This window comes from Pleurodeles waltl, chromosome 4_1 (assembly GCF_031143425.1).
Source record: "Pleurodeles waltl isolate 20211129_DDA chromosome 4_1, aPleWal1.hap1.20221129, whole genome shotgun sequence".
NCBI classification, from domain to species: Eukaryota; Metazoa; Chordata; class Amphibia; order Caudata; family Salamandridae; genus Pleurodeles; species Pleurodeles waltl.
In genome coordinates, this window is record NC_090442.1 from 605220868 (window position 1) to 605242043 (window position 21176).

At 44.1% G+C, this 21176-nt stretch overlaps 1 protein-coding gene across 3 annotated transcripts in view; it reads right to left on the reverse strand.

The window, feature by feature from the left end:
• The window catches only part of CHPT1 (choline phosphotransferase 1), a 322168-nt gene extending 301308 nt beyond the window's left edge, over nt 1-20860 (reverse strand). Inside the window, exon 1 of one of the 3 annotated variants that reach the window (XM_069229015.1) lies at nt 20256-20860. In XM_069229015.1, the coding sequence (XP_069085116.1) occupies nt 20256-20513 (258 nt within the window). In that variant the 5' untranslated portion in view covers nt 20514-20860. The remainder of the gene's footprint in view (nt 1-20255) is intronic. The other 2 variants (XM_069229016.1, XM_069229017.1) reach the window with 2 other exon arrangements.
• Nucleotides 20861-21176: the final 316 nt, after the last annotated feature.

Consider the following 21176-nt stretch of genomic DNA (forward strand, 5'->3'; position numbering starts at 1 on the left):
GGCCTGCTTGCCATTCCTGACATGCCTTCGGGGCATCCGGTTTCCTGACGTCTTGTGCGTACAAGTTTAATACTGTCACCGCCTGTTGGGGAGAAGGCGATTATAGCATATATATGAGAGCAGGAACCTCTGGAGGTTCAGACAGGTCTGTGTTTAACAATGACCTCCAAGCATGGTGAGCCCTGTAGTACTGAAATTGTGCAAGCTCATTTGGAGCGGGCGTTTGCGGCTTAACCCGCCCCAGGTGCGAAGCACCATATCCTTAAAGATGCCTCCATGTACCTAATACCTGGTCCATGCAATAACTCTAGCTGCAAAAAATCACATGCTCCTGCCCCATAGAGAACCAGCCACGCCACTTCAGAGGCAACAGTGGAGAATAGAGCAGGGGCGCATGCTGCAAATCTACCACTTTTGTTAAAAAGGCACTGTATTGTTCCCACTGGGTCTATTATGTGGAAGCGACGCACAGTGAGGGTCAAGTAAAGAAAGAGGGAGCGAGAAAGGAGCCGCTCCATCATGTTCCAACCAGAGATATTGCCCATCTGACGGTTCATGCAGTCAGAAATAAGCAAACATGGCTTGTGCCACTCTGTAGTATATTTCGAAATTGGGCGCACTTAGACCACCAGCCGAATAAGGTAGAGTGACTATACTCCACTGTACTCACAGCTCTTTACCGGCCCATGCCAATCGCAACATCAATAATCGCAAAGAGCAAAATAGCGCTCCTAGCGATAGTATTGGTATATTCATGAAAAAGGAACAAAAGACGAGGGAGTACAGCCATCTTCATGATGGATATCAGGCCAATAAGAGAGGGTGGAGGCAGATCTACTGCATCTTTAAGGCACTGCATGGCTTTCCCATAGTTCTTCCGCATAACCACCTCTGGGCCAGTATGAACCTGGATGCCCAAGTAGTGCACTGGTTCCGTTGTCCATTTGAGGGGGAAATCTAATGGTGAGGTATCGTGGCCACAGTAAGTGGAAAAATAAGAGATGAATCCCAGTTTACACGCATTCTGGAATTGCCACAAAAGTGCACCACCTCTCTAAGGGATGAGTTCAGTTCAGTTCAGTTCAGTTTCGCTAATATACAAAAGGGTGTCATCCACATATGCTGAGATTATTAAATTGTAGTACGGGAAGTGAATACCGCGATGAGCATGATTCTAATGAAGGGCACAGGCTAGGGGGTCCGCAACCAGTGCATATTACAGCAGAGATAGGGGACAACCCTGACGTATGTCTCTGCTAATAGCCCATTTACCCGCACATGCTCAAGTGGATCTTTATACAGCACCTTGACAAGTTTCAGGAAGACCTCTCCTACTCCGAAGTGACACAGCACAGCATCATAAATTCCGATTCAACAGAGTTGAAGGGTTTTTCCTTGCTAAAAAAATGGCTGCAGCACGGACAGCAGAAACGATGCGGGAGAGAACACCGAAGAGGGTCTGAACTAAGTAATCGACCAGGTATGAAGACTGACTGACCTGGCCCGCTATGCCAGGGAACAGAGGCGCCAGTCTGTTAGCCAAGACTTTCGCAAAAAATTTTGTATATGTATTGAGAAACAATATCGGTCGATAAGATGAACAGAGATCAGCCGGCTTACCAGGCTTAAGCAGAGAAATCAATAGTGTCTTCCACACGGTTAGGGACATGCCGCCATCACACACCATCTCCACAAAGAGGATGACCAAATGAGGGATAAGCTTATCCTTGTAAGCTTTAAAAAAAGCGACAGTCAGAAAGTCCAAACCAGGTGCCACCTGGTTTGGATCTCCACTGGGCATATCTTTTAACGCTGCAACAGTCCCCGCTGGACGAAGCAGTACCATAAGCCACTCTCCGTGCGAGTCCGATAACCACTTCATGGTAATATGCTCAAGATAGTCTGCTGTGGCCTGTTCATTGAAAGGAATTTGTGACGTATACAAATCAGCGTAGTAAGCGTGAAACCTCTGGAAGGCTTGAGAGATACATATGTAGTAGCCCTGTTTCTGGAATTCGTGGGAAGATGTTTAGGGTGCTGCGCCAATCCACTGCGTGCCCTGGAAGATCTCAGCTGCTTGAGAAACTGCTGTACACTCTTGGGGTTAATCAAAATATTTGGTTTCCCATTGATGGTTATGCATAGCCTCGCTAGGTTGAGTACTGCATAGTTGAGTTTAACCGCTTCAGTGCGGGCGTCGGCCACTGGCCGACGCCTGCACTACAGCCCTGGATGTGCTCACGACCAATGGCCTACACCAGGGAGGGCTTTATAAAAAAAAAAAAACAGGAGACATGGAAGATCTTCAGTGTCCCCCCCCCCCCCCCAGCCGGCCACCCGCCCCTTTGTGACGTCAGAGCACTGCAATTTCCTGGTGCAGCTGCGATTGAGGGCCAGGAAACCCCACTTGACACCAGGGATTTCACTTGGGGGGGGGGGGGGGAGGGGTTGGCCCCCTCGGAAAACAGCCCGACCCCCACACCTCCAGGGGAATATTTTTTTCTTCAAGGTACCCCTGGGGGAGGTTAGATTGCACCCCCTCCCCCAGGGGGTGTAAAAATATGTTTTAAATTAAAAACAAATAAAAAAGGAAGAAAGAAATTGGCAGTGGGTTGCCCGTGAGCACAGCGACCCCCTATGGGGGCAATAATTCTTTTTAACAGCTGTATGGTTTCCCTGGGGACCACTATGGCCCCCAAGGAAACCATACAGCTGTTAAATATATGTGTGTGTGTAGATATATCTACCTATAGATAGCGATCACTTTTGTCAGTGTGTGTGTGGTTTCCCTGGGGGCTGCGACCGGCCCCCAGGAAAACCACACCCACATATAAAAGTGATCTCTGTACAAATATATATATCTATATATATATAGATATATTTATATTTATATATTCTCGCCACCATTTCTCTTATAGTTGCAGCTTGCGTCTTCAAAGCTATGGGCATACTTCAACTGATGCATTTCAACTGTAGCTTTTAGGCAGCAATAAAAAAAGTCAAGTAACTCTTGTGATTATGTTTCTGCTAGAAAACGATTCGACTTTTTTCTACTGGCAGTTTTGATGCCATAAAGTAGCGCAGAAGGTTTATATGCCTACTGCAAGGACCAAAACTGTATTATATGTGAATAGCTGAGTGGATTAGTAAAGCCAGCCATTACCTGCACTATAATAAAATGAAATGTATGTGCAAGAGGGGCTATGGAGAGATTAAATTCACTTTTGCTGGGTGGCAGGGATGGAATCTGAGGAGGAGGTAGTGGGAGAACCAAGAATGATTGTTGGACTGGGCGGTAGAGGCGCTGAGGACTGTGACGTGACAAGGTGTTGTAATAGTGTGTCTTTTTTGTTTTTTTGAGTGTCTTGAGAGAACATGCTGATTGAGGGAAGAAGCAAAGGTAAGGTGACCTCTACTGTTGCAGGTATCACACACACACCAGCAATTTTGTGACTGTCTACATAGGCTAGTGTTTTAGAACGACAGTTTAGCCAGTAGCAGAGATGGCAGCACGTTGGATGACTGCTGCTCAAGCCCTAATTCAGGTTATAGAGGACAGCTCTGACGTAGGATCAGAGATTGAGACAGCAGATACTGAGACAGCATCTGAGGGATAGGGCAATGGCGCAGACTCGGAGTGATTTTTCAGTCAGAGGAGTCCAATTCGATAACTCCTCTTCCAGTGATTATGAGAGAGGTGATGAGGACAGTCCTCCTGTCCCTTCGCAAGCACAGTCTGTGCAGCGGGACAATAGCGTGTTAGCCCAACCCAGGGAGTAGGTCAATACAGCGGCAGGCACAGAGAGAGTTTTCTTGATACCTATTTTTTACTCTTTATATTTCACCAACTGAATTGCTGTACACCCGGTATACAATGAAAAGCCATTGCAAGGTGCAGCTCCTTTATTGGCTCTGCGTACCTAGGGTTCTTGATGAACCTACAAGCCTTATATATCCCCACAACCAGAAGAGTCCAGCAGACCTAACAGTATATTACTTTTGAAAATATGACATTGCAGGAAAAGGTTACAGAGTAAAACATGGAGAAAAATGGCTGGTTTTTTTTCCACCTCAATTTCAATATGTTTTATTTCAGCTGTTATTTTCTGTCAGAAAAACATGTAGGATCTACACAAATGACCCCTTGCTGAATTCAGAATTGTATCTACTTTTCAGAAATGTTTAGCTGTCCAGGATCCAGCATTGGTTCCACACTCATTTCTGTCACTAACTGGAAGGAGGCTAAAAGCACAAATTGTTTTTTTTTTTTTTTGCAAAAATGGGGTGTGTCCCAGTAAAATACCAAAATTGTGTTGAAAAATGTGGCTTTCTGATTCAAGTCTGCCTGTTCCTGAAAGCTGGGAAGATGGTGATTTTGACACTACAAACCCTCTGTTGATGCCATTTTCAGGGGGAAAAAAAAAAACACATGCTTTCTTCTGCAGCCCTTTTTTTCCATTTTTCTGAAGGAAAAAAATAAGCTTTAGTTGTATTTTGGCTAATTGCTTGGTCTCCTCCAGGGGAACCCACAAACTCTGGGTACCTTTAGAATCTCTAGGATGTTAGTAAAAAAGGACACACATTTGGCATGGATAGCTTATGTGGACAAAAGGTTATGAAAGCCTAAGCGCGAACTACCCCAAATAGCCATAAAAGCGCTCAGCATTTAAGGGGGTCAGGGGGGGGGGGGGGGCAAAAGGGGGAGGATTGGGTTTCTCTTCACTGGCAGGAACTGTCTCCTCGCCTCCTGCACATGTGGTGTAAAGTCTGAAAATATGGATAACTCCATACCTTTATATGTGAGAGACTGAAGCGGCATAGCGGTGCATTGCGGTCCATATAATTCAGGAGTCTCGCAATAATGGGGTGAGGGCGGGCCCCCAGCACGTGCAGTGGTGCCAGCGAACGATGAGCCCACGCAACCACAAAGATGTCCAAAAAGGTTTCACACCCCAACAATTCTATGAAAAGATGCTCTACAAAGGACCCCATGTTGTCACTCGCTGTAGACTCGGCCAGACTGACAGTGTGCAAATTATTTCAGCCAGGAGCGGCACTCCAGCTCATCGGCCTTTGCCAGTAGAGCCAATATGGACTTTTCAAGTTGCCTCTGTCTCTCAGCTGACGCTGCACGTTCATTCTTGATATCCAATATATGCCTCTCAGCCATATCAAGAAGCTCTGCTTGCTTATCAATGGGTTATGACATCCTGTCCATTCTGTAGGAGAGCGAATCAATCTTTCCGTCAATTTTGGTGAGGCTGAGCTACATCGTTGCAAGGATTTGGCACAGCTCACTCCTCATTTCAGGGCCTGAAGTGCCTGGGTCTGGCACAGCAGTCGGTAAGGTTTATTCACGTGATTTAGGCACTTAACGTTGCTCAAACTGCAGCTTGGCCTGGGCCTTATCTGTTTTTCCTATAGTAGACAACACAATGTGGCTTGCGGCCTCAGCCAAGCTTGGAAAATTATACCAGGGTGCTAATCAGACTGTGGGCTAGACGGGCAAGTCAGTTGGGGGGTACACCAACCGCCGGTGGAGTAGGCAGCAGGTTATAGTAGCTCAGTTGCACTGCCAACAGGCATGAATGTAAACAGTCTAACACACAGAGGAGACTTATAGCTGTATATCACAGTCTCCTTATGACGTTCCTAGTGACACTTAAGCTGTGGCACAATCAACACAGTTATTGTCAAAAGTGATGTGCAATAGTGTCAGTTATTTATTAAAATATGGCACCATGTAGAGCCTCTAGCCAGGCATCGGCGTCGCTCCCAGACGATCCAGGTCACCTGCTCAATACAGCAGAGCCCACAGCAGGGCAAACAGCAATGGCACGGACCCACCACACGTGGTGGGACCACAGCGCTGTGCACCACCTCCTCTTCACGTTAATACCTCAGGCCACTCAGCAACTAGTTCACAGGCATGTTTCTTCTGATGTAAAGTGCTGCATTGCAGCGCGCTCCCAAAAGCACAAATATAGCCGGGGGTAGGCCCAGCGCACCACAGCAACTCCTCTGTAGATGACGGGCCTGGCACTGAGCACAGCCTGTCAAACAAATCCCAATGTGCTCCTCTGGCCCGCCCGTCAGCTCAACTTCACACAGGTGGCCAGTCGCAGAAGCCCGCAAGCAGTTCTCATATCCCCGCTGCTCAGCCCCCTCTTCTGTTCATCTCCGCATCTCCAGAGGTCTTGTCAGTTGCCGGGGGGTTGGAGGGATCGCTATATTCCAGTGCTGCATGGCACGTGTCTACCCTCACCACCGCCGAAGAGAGCGCATGCCAATCACCACTGCAGGGCAGGATCCATAAATGCAAATGACACACCTGCGTAGAGCAGCAATGAATAGTTGGTTTGTTGTAGGAATTGTGCAGGATAATTAATGATATTAAAAAACAGCCGGAGGAGCTCGCCTAACAGATGGCCATCTTTGGCCAGGCAAACTCTGTCGCCCCCCTAGTTGATGCAAACTTTTCAGCCATCAGTAGGGAGTTCAAAGTGAGCTGGCCAGCAAATGACAAGGGATAGGGGAAGTTTGGTTGTGATAAAAATGAATTGAGCAAAAATGAATGGGAGGGGAGAGGTGTAAAGTTAATATCAGCAATGAGTCTTAGGAGTAGGGTAACTGATTATGTTCATCAGGGCCTTTCAGGACGGGTCAGAACTAGGGGTAGAGTGGGAGAATCCTTTTGGTGGCCAAATATGGACAAGGAAACATAAAAGAGGGTAAACGAATGTGATATGTGAGCCAATATACGATACACAAATGTAATACTCAACATTTACAACCAGTTAAGTTTCCCATGAGACAATGGGCCTCGGTAACAATGGATATAATGGGTCTAATGGATATTACAGGGGTTTTCAATAGTGTTAGCAGATTGTGGTTTGGGGCTAAATGTGTGGTAGAAGTAAGGAGTAAGAGTGTCAAAAGTTCAGGGAGAAATTGGGTTTAGGTGAGGTTAACCGAAAGAATTGATGATGTTAATGGACCACTGTTTACTTCTGCTGAGCTGGAGAACAAAGTATCAAATAGAAATATTTACGTTGTACAACAGCTGCTTATAATCCAATGGCTAATTGCCTTGTGGAAGGAGTGAATAGACTAATTAAAGAAAGTGTATAAATAGGTGTAGCCAATGGTAGACCTGTTGGTAGACCTGTTGTTGATAATGTTAAGCAAATGTTATGGTCATACAGAACAAATAAGCAAAGTGCAACAGGCTTGCAAGGATGAAATTGAAAGAGGAGAGCATGCTAGACAACAGTTCTATAAAGGTAAAGAGGTTAAGGTTGGTTGAAGGACAAAGAATTAAAGTCAAGTAACCCTGGAATATTCAGAAAGGAAACTAAGCATTGTTGTCTAGCGGAAGACAGTTCTTCACAGTGTACATTATTGTTTCCACGAGAATAAAGCTAAACGTATTAATGCACATCCAAGGATCATTTACACATACACAATTTTTCAAATAGTGGAAATTCGGCATGCATGCATTTTATGCATTATAGCCTTTAAACAATGGTGAATGGGCTCTCAAAAGTAGAGAGTGACCCCAGGGAACACTGACTGTATGCTCTCCACATGTTACGGAATGGTGAACTTTTTTTTTTTAAAGCAGTACCTGTCTCTTCGAAGGACACGGTCTGTTTAAAAAGGTTACCCATTATGGAAAGCAGTGTAGGCATGGTGGATCGTTGCCCCTAACAGGCCACCGTCTGTGCATTCCCAAACATACACAGGAGAGCGCAGAGCGATGATCTCTGTCAGCACAGGGAAACTGTTGGTCAGTCTCCCTGCCCCTCGTCTTGCATTTATGCACCTGTTACTTCACTACTATGGGTACCACTTTTAATTTACTCTTCCATTTATTGGGTTTGACAAATCTGATTTGTACAAATGTCTCTTGAATATCTAGAAGCTTTATCAGCGATGTCTCGGTGCCCATGTGCTCATGAAGAGCCCACTCAGTCTATATTAGGGGATGAAATGTACTATGAAAAAATAGTTTCTATTTTTGGACTGTTTTGGAGACTTAGCCAATGGCATTTGAAAAAAGAAAGTACTCTGTATGATTTCTTCTAGTTACAGCCAAATCTTTCTCATCATCCGACTCTTTAAACTGTAACAAACTTTAAAATACTCTGAAGATCTGGCGGAACCATCGGTACCTGTGTCATAGTCTTCCAATCACACCGGTACTAATGGCAGGTGGAGTCAACGTGTACTAGGACAGCGCGGAAGCCTTGCCACTGCGGCTTGCCATGCCTCAACAACTAGCACCTTTTTGGGGGGGGTCTCTATCAGCAACAGTGTCCTCCAGTCTTCAGATAAAATCAATTGCTAACCAACACTCTTAGTTATGCTGCTAAAGTAGGGCGGGAATAAAACAGACTTGTACATTTTTTATTTTTCTAATCTTAGGGAACTGTTGGTCATAAGTGCAGGGAGGGAGGAGTTTCAGCTTGTATACGTGGTAGTTTGAGCAGAGCTACATACATTTAAGTTTTATTAAGGTGTACTTTACACCTTCTTCTGCAAAACAAACTCCACAGAGAAATAGGTCTGGGCGTTGGGGGTGATAAGAAGAGAGCTCTTTAAGTTCTTTATCTAAGTAACAAACAGCAAGTCCGATTTGAGAGTAAAGGTCGAACAAGAGTACGATGTTAGCGTTTCTTTATTAGCCGTTCCACGTGTAACAAAAAGACCACATGCTGAATTCTCAGTTCCAGTACTTGGCACGGTTCTACAGAAGAGCAGGTACAAATTTCCCGAGAGTACCTGTTTGCTCCTGAGTATGAGGACTCTCTCTTAAATTAAATTAGTGCAGGCACTGTCGATTGATTTCATGGTTTCAGCAAAAAGCCATACAATGAGTGCATTGAATATAAATGAATGCACATTTGCAATTCTAAAAAATAAAAATGTCAAAAATCACATGAACACATTAAAACCTCTAAAAAGAGTGTTCATAAAATTGTTTTAAACAAGGCAGCTTGAATTACATTTAAATTAACTCCTAGAATACTTGCATGCACAGGTGACATAGGCTGCAAATGGGAGAAGAGCACTGTCAAAGCCAACAGGTCTCACCTACACAAGGTATTGACTTTGTCAATGTTTTTAGCCATGCCGTACAGCAGTGCAACTGCTGCGCACCATAGCTGATTTTTTTTTTAATGCGCTGTGACACGGCCAGCTCTTGCCGCCTCTTTAAAAAAAAAAAAAAAACTTTCAACATAGATGACAAAACATTACCTCTCCTAGGTGAGCCTTACTAGTATATCGCCAGCAGGTCATGGATCTCGCCATTTCCTATTCTTCTGAGGGTCCTTTTAAGAGTGGAGATGTCAATGTGAACTGTTTCACACTTCCACAAACAAAGAAGATGCCCATCAGCACACCAGGAAGCCATCCATCCCCCAGCAGCATAATGGAAGCCATCCAATGTGCAAACTTCTGCGATTCAAGAAAACAAATAACCACAGTTCTCATTCCTTGAAACGTGTCTCAAGGCAGAGTGACTCATCTGAGGAGTGCTGGAAAGGCTCACGAGAGACACTGTTTCGTTTATGTATTGAGAGCCATACAAAGCGCTACGCACCACTACAACACTCTTCCGAGTAGTTGGATAGGAGGGGTGACATGTCAGTTACTTGCCATTGACATACGGGACATAAGATTCCAGAGTGCGCCCAAAATCTCAGGAGCTGCCAATTTAAAGCAATAGTTGGATTACAGCAGGTCTGAAAACTCGCTTTACAAAAACGAGCTATAAGACATCACTCCACTAAAGAGTTATAATCAAGCAGTGTTCCTGCACATGTCCAGCATCCCCGTTCTAAATGTTAAAATGTGCACGTAGGACTTCTTTGTTTGGCTGTCAGGTGAAATTGTGACACCAATGGGAATAATGAGAATAATAATTGAAGTATGTGGGCTTGATTTGAAATGAAGCACAAAACATTAACACTGCTCCGATAAATGGGTTCATCAAAAAAAGCAGAGAAAAAACATTTTGGTTGAAAAAAAATAAAAGCTATGACGCAGACAGTGCTGCCTGTGTAAAGTGGTGTTTTTTATTTTATTGTGAAGGGGGAGGAAACATGGAGCGTGAGGGGTAGCGGTATGATGTGGCCTGCGATGTCTGCAAAACAAAATTATCTTTGTTGAGGGAGGGCACGGACAAAGCAACACAGACAGCAAGAGTGAGGGTGAACACAAAGCAACACTGACAGAGGGAGGGCAAGGACAAACCAACACAGACAGCAGGAGGGCGGGGGCAAAGCAACACAGACAGCAGGAGAGAGGGCGAGCAGCAAAATGACACAAACCGCAGGAGAGAGGTAGGGGAGATTGACAGCGGGAGGGACGGTGGGGGCAAGAGCACCATCAGCAGCCGAACGGAGGGTGTGGACAAAAGCACCACCGACAGCGGGAGGAATGGTGGGGACAGAAGCACCACCGACAGCGGGAGGGAGGGTCACCACCGACAGCGGGAGTGGGGACAGAAGCACCACCAACAGAGGGAGGGTGGGGACAGAAGCATCACTGACAGTGGGAGGGAGGGGAGCTTTTAAATTGGTAGCAAAGGAAATTAAAACCCAATCATTAAGCCCTCTTTTAGCCTTTCTTTCTTTGACTGGTGTAGCTGGAATGTGATGGGTTACATAAGTATTCATAGGGATCTCATCCATTGACAATGTCTCTTGGAAGCAGCATATACCAGAACGTTAAATCCTCCTAAGTGTTCTCTTTTTGTTTTAGACCCATTAAAATTCTAGCTCATAATTGTGCTTGTCTGTGCTCTCTGCCTTGGTCCCCAATATATCATTCAATGCTCTACGCACTTTTCTAGTGAATCCTATGCAGTTTTATAGAGCTGATGGCTTAGGCCATAGCTACTCAGGACCATTCTAAAAGTTTAAAACTTTCTGTTGTCATCATTGTATCTCCTGTTATCGTCTTTGTCCCATTTTCTGCATGTAGTAGCTTCATTTAAAGTTTTGTTATTTGCTCCATCAGTATCATTTGTGAGCTTAGACCAAACACAGCCTTATAAGCGACTCTGCCTGTACAAATATTCTGAGCTTTCCTCTTCAAAGGTATTAGGATTGTCAGTTATAGATCTTTTGGTGTGGACTTTATCCATAAGCTCAATTTACAAAGAGTGATTCACTGGCTAATAATTTATCCACTACACACCTTAGAACAGATACAGTTTCTAATAACGCTCCCTGTTTTGCATCTTTCTTTTCCAGTAACCTGTCTTGGGGAATTATTGTTGTAAGCCTTGTATTGGGTTCGATTATTTAAATATTTTCCCATCTATTGAGAATATCACAGGGCCACAAAAGAGGTTCAAAAGAAGAGAAGAAAAGAATTTGATTGGTGTTTTTCTTGATATAATCTTTGTTGGACGCATTAGTCTCCAAATCAAATTCTGTTTGGGAGGTTGTGCATTTCGAGATACTTCTTGTAAGAGATCTGTGCCTGGGTCCACCTCCAGGTAGTCCTATTTTGCAGTCTTTGGGGGTTGGTTAGGTTCAGTTGGTCTGCTGCTGTGACCTTCTTTCGATCTGATTAACTGTTACCTTTTATGAGACCCAATTTGTGGTAATCACATTGATGTTATGCTCTGTTCTCTCCGAGGTCAAAGGCCTACTGTAGATTTCGGCTTCGGGCTTTCGATCAGTTGCTGGCATCTGCTGTATTTGGTTGAGTGAGACTTCGGTAGATATCACATCTGCAGCCCATCTCTTCTGTACTTATTGATCATGTGGTTCATCCACATGAGCCACGTGATGCTTCTTTCAGAATATTTTCTTTTCCTCTTTTATCTAAATGTTGTATTATGTCGCTAGGCTTCCAAGTACGGCTTTCCGTGTATTATTCTTTCTTTTGATTTTTTCAGTGTTTAAACATTGAGTGTCTTGGTTTTTGCATCAACAGGCAGCACCTTATTGCTTTCTGGTGGGATGTTAAAGGTGACCATTTTTTCTTAAGCTTGTGATGTCACATCCCTTGTAAGGTTCTTTACTTGATATCTTTCGGTACTTTTGTTCCCTTCAGACGTAACATAGTTTTTCTCCACATTCTCATTGCCCTCTGTACCTACTATCGGTAGATTCTGCCATAATTTTAGCCTTGGAATCTGCAATAATTGACTGAAATATTGTGGGCACTTGATCTAACCTCGAGAGAAATGCAGCTCTCTGCTCTTAATAGTTGCCTCGCAGCATTTTCCACTAACACTTCCTCTACTATCATATTTCCTTACATGAATTGCGGCTGTGTTGGTTGCCATTTGTTGAAGGACTGGATCTTAGCTCCCAGTTTTACTGACAGCTTAATTCCCCAGCCATGTCGTCCAGGGTTCTGCACACCGATTCCATCAATGATGATAAAGGTTATGCAGAATGTTTTTTGGGATTTAAATAATTTGTTCTAATTCAGATAGTTTAGTGAATTTGCCTGAAAAAGAGTCACCTAAGATAGCTGTATCTTCTACGTTTGTGGATATGAAAACATTCAAGCAGGTGGGCTTCTATCCACTATCGAGGGTTTATGCTTTCAACTTCAGACAAAAATATCTCTGGCCGTGAAGAAATACTTAAGCTGCATCTGGGCTTTCTCTTGGGATTCGGGCTGCAAAGGCTGTTAAAAACTTTCAAACGTTCTCGAGCTGCACATGTATTTCCACAAATAAACATGTAAATGCATTCGTGTCGACTTAGCTCTTAGTTTTCCAATTATGGTGTTTTTTCAATCGTTTTATTCTATGCTATCATTTGCATTATTTGATGTTATGTCCACATTCTGTTTCCGTTGTTCTTTATTTTTACTGGTTTTAATTTCCTACATGTTTTTAATTTTGAGTTGTGCAGATTCAAATTTGAAATAATTGGTTATGTTTGCAATTTTGTCTCTGACTTTATACGACCAAGTCAGTGGTGGAAAGACTGGGTTGGGTCATCACTAATAGAACAGATGTATTAGAACTAAGAAAGGTTGTACGATTTATTTCTCCAGTAGACACCTCAAAGCATGAAACTATAAGAGTTAGTTCTCTTAATCTTCTTCAATCCTCTTTCAGTTTCCAAGTTCTCACTCGTTGCCCTTATTTTGCTGACCTTTTCACTATTGAGGGTGAAGGATTGCTTAACATGTTGCAATCTTCTACGCTGATATCTCTCAGGTAGTGTTTTTGTAGCAAGCTTAGATCAGTATAAGTGTGAATTATAAATTCCAATTGCACTAATTACACTATTCGCCCCTCATGGCTCTTAATGCTCACAGTATCAGCAGAAGCAGAAGCAGATTTTAGGAGCATCTCCTCGACTCAATTTTACTCTGTTCTTTGGGTGTCTATTTACTATTGCAGTGTTGCCATGTTCCGATATTCTGAAACTTCGTTATTTATTTTTGATAATCTTTAGAGTGGCTCTTAGTGACTACCCTTAATTCACTTAAGTACACTTTAAATCCTATTTCTTTAGTTTGCTTTATGGGTTTTGTAGGTTTGTCCTACGAGTCCACATAGTCAATTTAGGTCCAGCCTGTGCTGACATGGCAAGACAATGTGTTAGCTCTGGCCCCATTCGGGTTATTGAAACTCCTCCAGGCCAGACGTCTCGTTCTTCCAGATCAGACTCCTCCCTTGAGGACTCAGTGAGTCAGTGCAAAAGGAGTAATGCAAGGCTATCCAAGCCTGAGCTAGTTAGGTTGACTCCCTCATTTGCACCAAACACATGCCTTCCTGCATCTTCCTGCCCATGTACCTGATCTGGGCTATAACAGGCTCTGTGCTCGCTTGATGACTTGGCGGTGGCTCAGCAAGGTCAGTAGCAGATTAGGCGAGTGGGTTGGTGACTGAACCGAAGTGGGGGTGAGATGCAAGCAGAAGGATAAGAGGGGAGAATGTTGTGAGCAGATCAATTGTAACATTATGCTTCCTTCGCGTATGCTCCTGAAATTTCATGGAGCACAGAGATGCAGTGATGCTGCTTCCAGGTTCCTCAGGAACGAAACCCAGTACCTAAAAATACCTGCATATTTCAAGCACTGCTCAGGTCGGACCTTCACTTGACAAACTCCAGCCAAGTTAGCAGCCACCCAAGGTAGACAGAAGTAATTGTGCATACCCTTAAACAAATTCACCATTATGGAGAGTTAGTGAAATGAAGGTTGAACAGCGTGGGAGATATGGTCCTCTACTTTTCACATTGCTTTTTCTCACAGGTTCTGTGACTGCCTATAGAGTAAATTCTGAATCCATGCATTGACCAGAATTAGCCTCATTCCCCAGGCAGTGCACACTTAAAAGCTGTTCTGCTTTACCATATTTATTTGGCATCAGTAAAATTGCCTTGCAATATAAACTACCATTACATAACAAATTCAATTTTTAGTTAATAACATAAAACATTCCAGAAAAAAGGCTCCATACACCATGTACGCACAACTAGTATACATTTCATATATAAAATAATACCCAGCACCCGAGTCTGCGGTATTCCCTAAAAAGCATAAGTGGTTCCAGTGCTAGTACTGAAACATAATAATCTGTTCTTGCTCGAGGTTAACAATTTATAGATGTAATTTTTCTACAAATAATAAAGAATACCAGCTCGTTGTTAACAAATTAGAGTAATGGCACAATTATTGCTTCCTTGTACGTTGAAATACCCAAGTTATTTTAGCATAACACCTTCTGGTGCTTAATTATCGACCATATTACCCCGACCTTATTACCCATATGTAAGAGGGCAACGAGGTAAAAATGATTTCTTCGTTGGGCCCCCAAAACAGTACAACTTGAAAAAGGAAAGCAGCCATCTTCTACGAGTCTAGACATACTAGGTACAAACTATCAAGAGCTGCTTGTCAGTATCTTTTTCGCCAGGGGTACAGTCACAATTGACATTCCCCTTTTGGTGACTCCTACTCCTTGCTAAATAATCTCTTGTTGGAAAAGTCCCCAGCCTGAATTTTACTTAAAAGGAGTATTTCAATTCTCTGTGAATTAGGTCCTAATAATGTTCGATCCCTAGATCTTTTTTACATACAAAGTTCCTTGGCAGTTGTCTACCTTCGCGTACTCTGGATATGTGCTCCTCCATTTTAAAAAAACAATATCCCTTCCTTCCAATTTCAACCGCATCCAAACCAACTCAGGTGGCGTCCATCCAAGAACACTATAACTGTTGAGAAATTAGGAGGTTTTTAATGTATTTCAGCTAGTTTTTACTACCCTTGCCTACATATGTGGCCATTTCTAGAACTGGTGTCAAATAAATTGCTGCACAAGGGATCCTTTTTAAAAGAACCGAGCGAAGTAAAGGGTCTCAATGTAGCCTGGTCAGCTATGGTGTAAATGCCTAGCTCCAAATATAAGGGCACTAGAGGGGTCCCAGGTCCTAAAATCAACAGTAACCTAAAGAATTTATTCTCTAGCACTTGCAGCTTCTTTAAGTTACCTAAGTCCCAAAGCTCCACTCCCTTCAGCGCAGCAGCTACCACTTTCTGATGGTAACTTTGCATGATTATGCTTAGGGATTTAATGCCCACCTTCTGTTTAGAATCAAGTATGGTCCTTGTAGTTTGTAATTGGCTAATAGACGTCCTGCCTGTCTGAGCTTCTCATCTTAACTGATCTTCAAAACGTAACCCAGATAATCAGTGTGATGCACACTCTAGTGGGACATCATGGACCCTAGGCTTTCTTCTAAATTGCGGTGACAGTTTATCAAGCATAACTTTGGTTTTCGAGATGTTTAAGATTAGATCTTCCTTGGTGCAGTAACCTACAAAACATTACAATAATCAGTGTAATAATGTATTTTCTGTTGCAGCTAACACAGTGTCCTCTGCAAAGAGAAGGGTCACAACCCTGTTTCCACGAATAGTTGGCACATTAATGTCAGCTTCTGGCAGATATTCAACCAACACACAGCCTTGCCTAATACCTTGGTCAATAGGGAAGGTATCACCACACTCTTCTGAGGGTCCACAACGGACCCCAGCCCTATTGATAGCATATAATCTGATAATTGCTCTCAAAAGAGAGCTATTGACACCCATGGCTGATCCAAATTAACGAGATTAAAGGCTGACTTCTGATCCATATATTAGATATAGTTGACTCTTCTTAACTACTGCAAACTTAAAATTAATCATATATAAAATAAAATAAAACATTTTGGTCCATGGTTCCAACCCTAGACATGAAGCCAGCCTGTGCCTCCATCAGAACATTCTTGTAAACCATTGAACCCTAAGGTCTGGTTAATCGTACCTTGCCTAAGATCTTCCCTGCTACATCCAGTAGTGATATCAAATGGTAGTTTGATGGGATTTTTCGGCTGCTTTCTTTATGCAGTGGTATCAAAATCACTGACCGCCATGAACACAGTATAATTTCAATACCAGCCACTTTAAACACCTTAGTAAGGACACCTGACCAAAGGTCGGCCCCTCTCAATATAGATCAGGAGGTATTAAAGCTGGACTTGGTGCTTTGTTCATTTTGATGATAAGGATTGCTTGTTCAACTTCTGGCTAGTCGGTGGCTGGTTATTGCCCACAAATAGCTCATTATTTATTCTGAAATAACTTCTTGCAGTGCATCTAGTTACATATAAGTGCCTAAACTAGCACAGCCATTCCCGAGTGCCAGTATGAGAGTGCTGCCTACTTACTCTTCCCGACACTACAACAGCCACAGTTTTCCATAAGTTCTTTACATCTTTCCTATCTGAGGCTTCCTTTAGTTCTATCCAAAATCTATGTCCTGCTTCCCTTTTTTCAAAAGAGATTTGTAATCTCCCTACACTGCTGAAACTGCACCCCATTTGATGGTGAAAGATACCAGATATTATTGCAACCAAAAGTTTATCATTCAAATGTAAACACTCTTGATCATACCAACTACAAACATCCCACCTATTTAGACTGGAGTAGATTTTTCTTGCAGGCCGAGACCACATTTATTGTATGCATTCCATCATTGTTTGAAAGCAGTGAATACTATTGCTACTTCATCTAGGATTCTGTCTCCATATCTAGATACAATGGATTTAAGTACAAATATATCATTATTGTATTTGTCATAATTCTAACTAATTACTTACCATTCAATGGTGTAATTCATTTGTGATAATAATCCATGGTACCATCTGTACCATCTGGTGCTCAATCTGCCTCCCACTGTATACGTGCATGTATACTGCACTTGGGTCGTGGTCAATGTTTACCTTAATTTGTACTTCCATTGGAAGTCTTCCAAGTCGACCACGATTCCCCCATCCTTCAATGTCAATTAAACAATAAGAGAAGATTAAGAAGCAGGACGTGAAATCCTATAAACCTTCATGTATATAGTGCACCATCTCCAGCTTTAGGCTGTTTATTTGTATTTATTTTAAACGGTTGTTGTGTGACACTTAACAGGTAGGGAATGCAAAACACCTTAGCAGGGTTTAAAACAGACTAGGGCGTAGAATGAACAAACAGGGCAGCAGGATGTACAATAGACAAACATACCACAAACAAATCGACATACGAGATATAGTATGCCTAACTAAGCGTTCCAACGATATTCAGTTCAGAGAAGAGTTCAGTGACCACAGTGATGAATGAAGCTGCATTTACAGTAGACTAACGCCACAGGACATATGTTAAGACAAAATGCAGATATTATAACAGGCCAACAGCACATCGGGGCTGTTACTGACTTTTGAAAGTTACCACCGCTGCAATCACCTCACATGCACCTCTTGGGCAGCGCGGGTTGTTGGGTATACTGAATGAGGTACACCATTCTTTTTACCTACTGAAATTTAATAAAGTTATTTTAGATCAAATCTCTCTATGTAAGCCAGAGCAAGACCTACAGGCTTTGATAACGCGTGTTTAAACATAACCTTACAAATAAGAAATACAAGGCCAAGAAGCCTTCTTTGGACTACGACCAACCATCAGCATTATTGCCTGGGCACATGCTATCAGATTTTACAGCTAGATTTCCAAGAATTTTATGGCTTACTGCTGATTTAATACACCTTTCCCTTAACAACAGAGCCACAACGGAAACAGAAACACTGCCTAACAGTTGGCATTCAGTGAAATGAAAGTAGCACACTTCTAATTCACCACAACAAGCCACGGTACAAATAAAGCAAAATATGCCTTTCTGTTGCCGCTTGATTTGGAAAATAAATACATTAAATTTTAAATTAAGTATAGGCCTTAATGTTTTTCTTAGGAGTCTGCCAGTGGCACTGCCGAATGTTGGGGTTGCCTAAAACCAAGACTGCTTAGTCTTGAATCCACCTCATGCAATTTTCTTCCACCACCGTACACATAATGTCTCTTTCCCACACTATACCCTGTTCTTTCACAGTTCTGCTTTCTCAATTTCCCTCTATTTGTCTTTCTTTTCTTCCTTCTTTCTCCCTTTTCTGCCTCTTTCTTGCTCTGGGTCAAAATGCGATGATAACAAATATGCCTCAAACCCCAAAGATGAGGGATGGTGACCACCACCACCTGCACAAATTAAACACGGTGTTCCACCAGTCATGTCATGCAGGGCAATGAAAATGACAATTCATATAGCTTTGAAATTCACCACAAACAACAGAGGCAATAATTACGGAAGTTGATAAAACACCCGTTATATAAACTGCCAATAACGTTATATTAAAAACAGTCCTAAAATGCACATGGTGAAGGGGGTCTATTGCACTCCAACATTTGCTTCTGCAAAGGCTACAGTACATATCATATTCACACGCGCGCACCATCAAACACTCATATATCCCACATTACACTGATTTGCGTTGACATCATTAAGTACTTCCCCAAAATGCAGTAATTTCAAGGCACTGACTGATATTTAGTCATTTTATGATGAACTAATTACAGTCGGCCATTGTCTTAGTACCTGCGTGAGAGGGCATCATATTTCAACCATGATTCTTTAACGCGGTCTCTTGCCTTCAATACTTAATGAGGTTCTGGCTACACACCTCCAGCTTCCTTGGAGGCATAGCATCTTCCTGCCAGAGGTTACAGCCATACCTCCTGCTTACAATAACTGCCTGCAGGCATCAAACCAACACCAACTAATATCAGATATAAAGTGGAAAAGTATATTCCCTTCCATGGGGCCTTTATTATTGTTCAGAAACTCTAAATACTGTACAAGCCTGCCAATGCTCTGACGTTGGTGCTGTGTTTCTGCTGACTGCCAGCACTGCCGAGTTGGCAGTGTTGGTGATACGTGACGTGTAGGGTGCTGGCACTGCAGTATGTGCTGTGCTGGTGTGGGCAGTAGAGTGTAAGTTCTACTAACAGTATGGAGTGAGCCCCCTCCAAGACGACAGGTAGGATTGCCTAGAGAAGAAAGTGTTAGAGAGACATGACAAGCAGAGACCAGGACTTAAAGGCCGATCAAGCACAATTACTCTTGATTTATGACCTTGTGACTTTGATACCAGTCATAGATTTATGATGATGTGATCAAGAAAATTGATTTATATCAGTGATCGATTACTGGCCATGTGACAGCACTTGATGCCTCTCTATAATAATGAATTATATTGTTTATGGGCAATCGTGCATGTTTTCCTACCAAATAAAAGCGAACAAGTTTATATTCCACAAAAGAATTGTGCGTTGTTGGTTGCTTTAAGGGATGGTTACTGGGTAGCCATGGGTTCATTAGGAAGATACTGGAGTGAGACAAGTGCGGGCGTTATGCTGTTGTTGCTGTGTTTCTGCTGGCTGCAGTTGGCAGTGTTGGTGCCACGAGACGGTGCGGTGCTGGCACTGCAGTATGTGCTGTGCTGGTATGGGTACTAGTACTACGTAAGTGCTCTCTGTGATACCAATTGTGTGTGCTGCCGAAACTGGGCGACAGTGGTGTCGGAGCAGCTGCGCTAGCCCTGGCAGTGCTGTGTAGTTTACAGCAGGGTACCGTCCTGAGCTCTGCCGTTGGGGCTAGTGCCCCTACAGAAATGGCCACAGTTATTGCCTTTCTTTGACCAGAGTTTTGGGGACCCTCAAATTGAGGTCTGGAGTGCTCCGTCTAGGAACATGGGGGCCTACAGGGAGGGAGAAAGTGATATAAATTCCTGCGTAGCCCGGTGCGGGGGTCGCTCACGCTGGGGACTCGCGAGTGCTAAAAATGGGTTCGGTGGGTGTCATGCAGCAGTGTTTTAGATGCCCCCCGTCCCCAGGGTGGCTCTTACCTCCTCGGTGGCTGTCGGGCAGTACCACACCAGCAGCAGGCAGGTGATCACGTTCAGCAGCAGCCCCGCGCTGGTGATGGCGTTGGGGGCCACCCAGAGGGGAACCCGCTCCAGCAGCCAGGCCCAGAAGACCTGCAGCAGGGGCTCGAGGAGCGAGCGGCCGGAGGCGCTGTACCGGTGCTCCTCCAGCCGGCGCAGCTGGGCGGCCGAGAGGGGGGCAGGCAACAGGCGGACGTGGGACGGCGGCGCCCCCGCCATGGTGTGGCTGTACTCCGGGTGGAGGGGAGGTCACCGACCAGCAGGGGCCCGGCCGCAGCTCACCCCAGGGGCCCGGGGTCCGTCACCGGCGGCGCACCCTGCCCGCTCCGCTGTTGTTCTCAGCCTCGGCCCGGCCTCTTTCCTCGCCGGAGGAGGAGGGGAGGGCAGCAGGAAGCCAGGCACCCGGAAGAGCAGAAACCCCGATCCGGCATGCCTCCGCGAGGCAGGGTGGAGGTGCACGCCCCGGGCCGAATTCTACTCTGGTACCTATGAGCGGTCCCCGGGGCCCCGCGCCCCATCCCCGCCGAGGAGCCCACCCCAGACGCCTCCGCGCGATACCCCGAGATTTCGACCCATCCCTCGGCTGTTGCCAAACGGGGACCCGTCTCAGGCAATTCAGGCAGGAGACAGTGGCAGGTGTCGATAACGTATCCAGTGATGCCTAGAGGTGGGCGAGCCAGGAAATGATCAGGGAGAGCCGAGCCAGAGCATGGTGGAGCCCGTGCACGAGCCGAGCCCTGGAAATATTTCCTATGCCAATCATACAACAAACCACGTACAATATGATAGACGGGCTTCAGAATTTACAAAAGTGTATTTCTTTAACAAGTGGAAACTTTGACAATAATATGGCACATTATAGCGCTGAGAAATACTAATTAA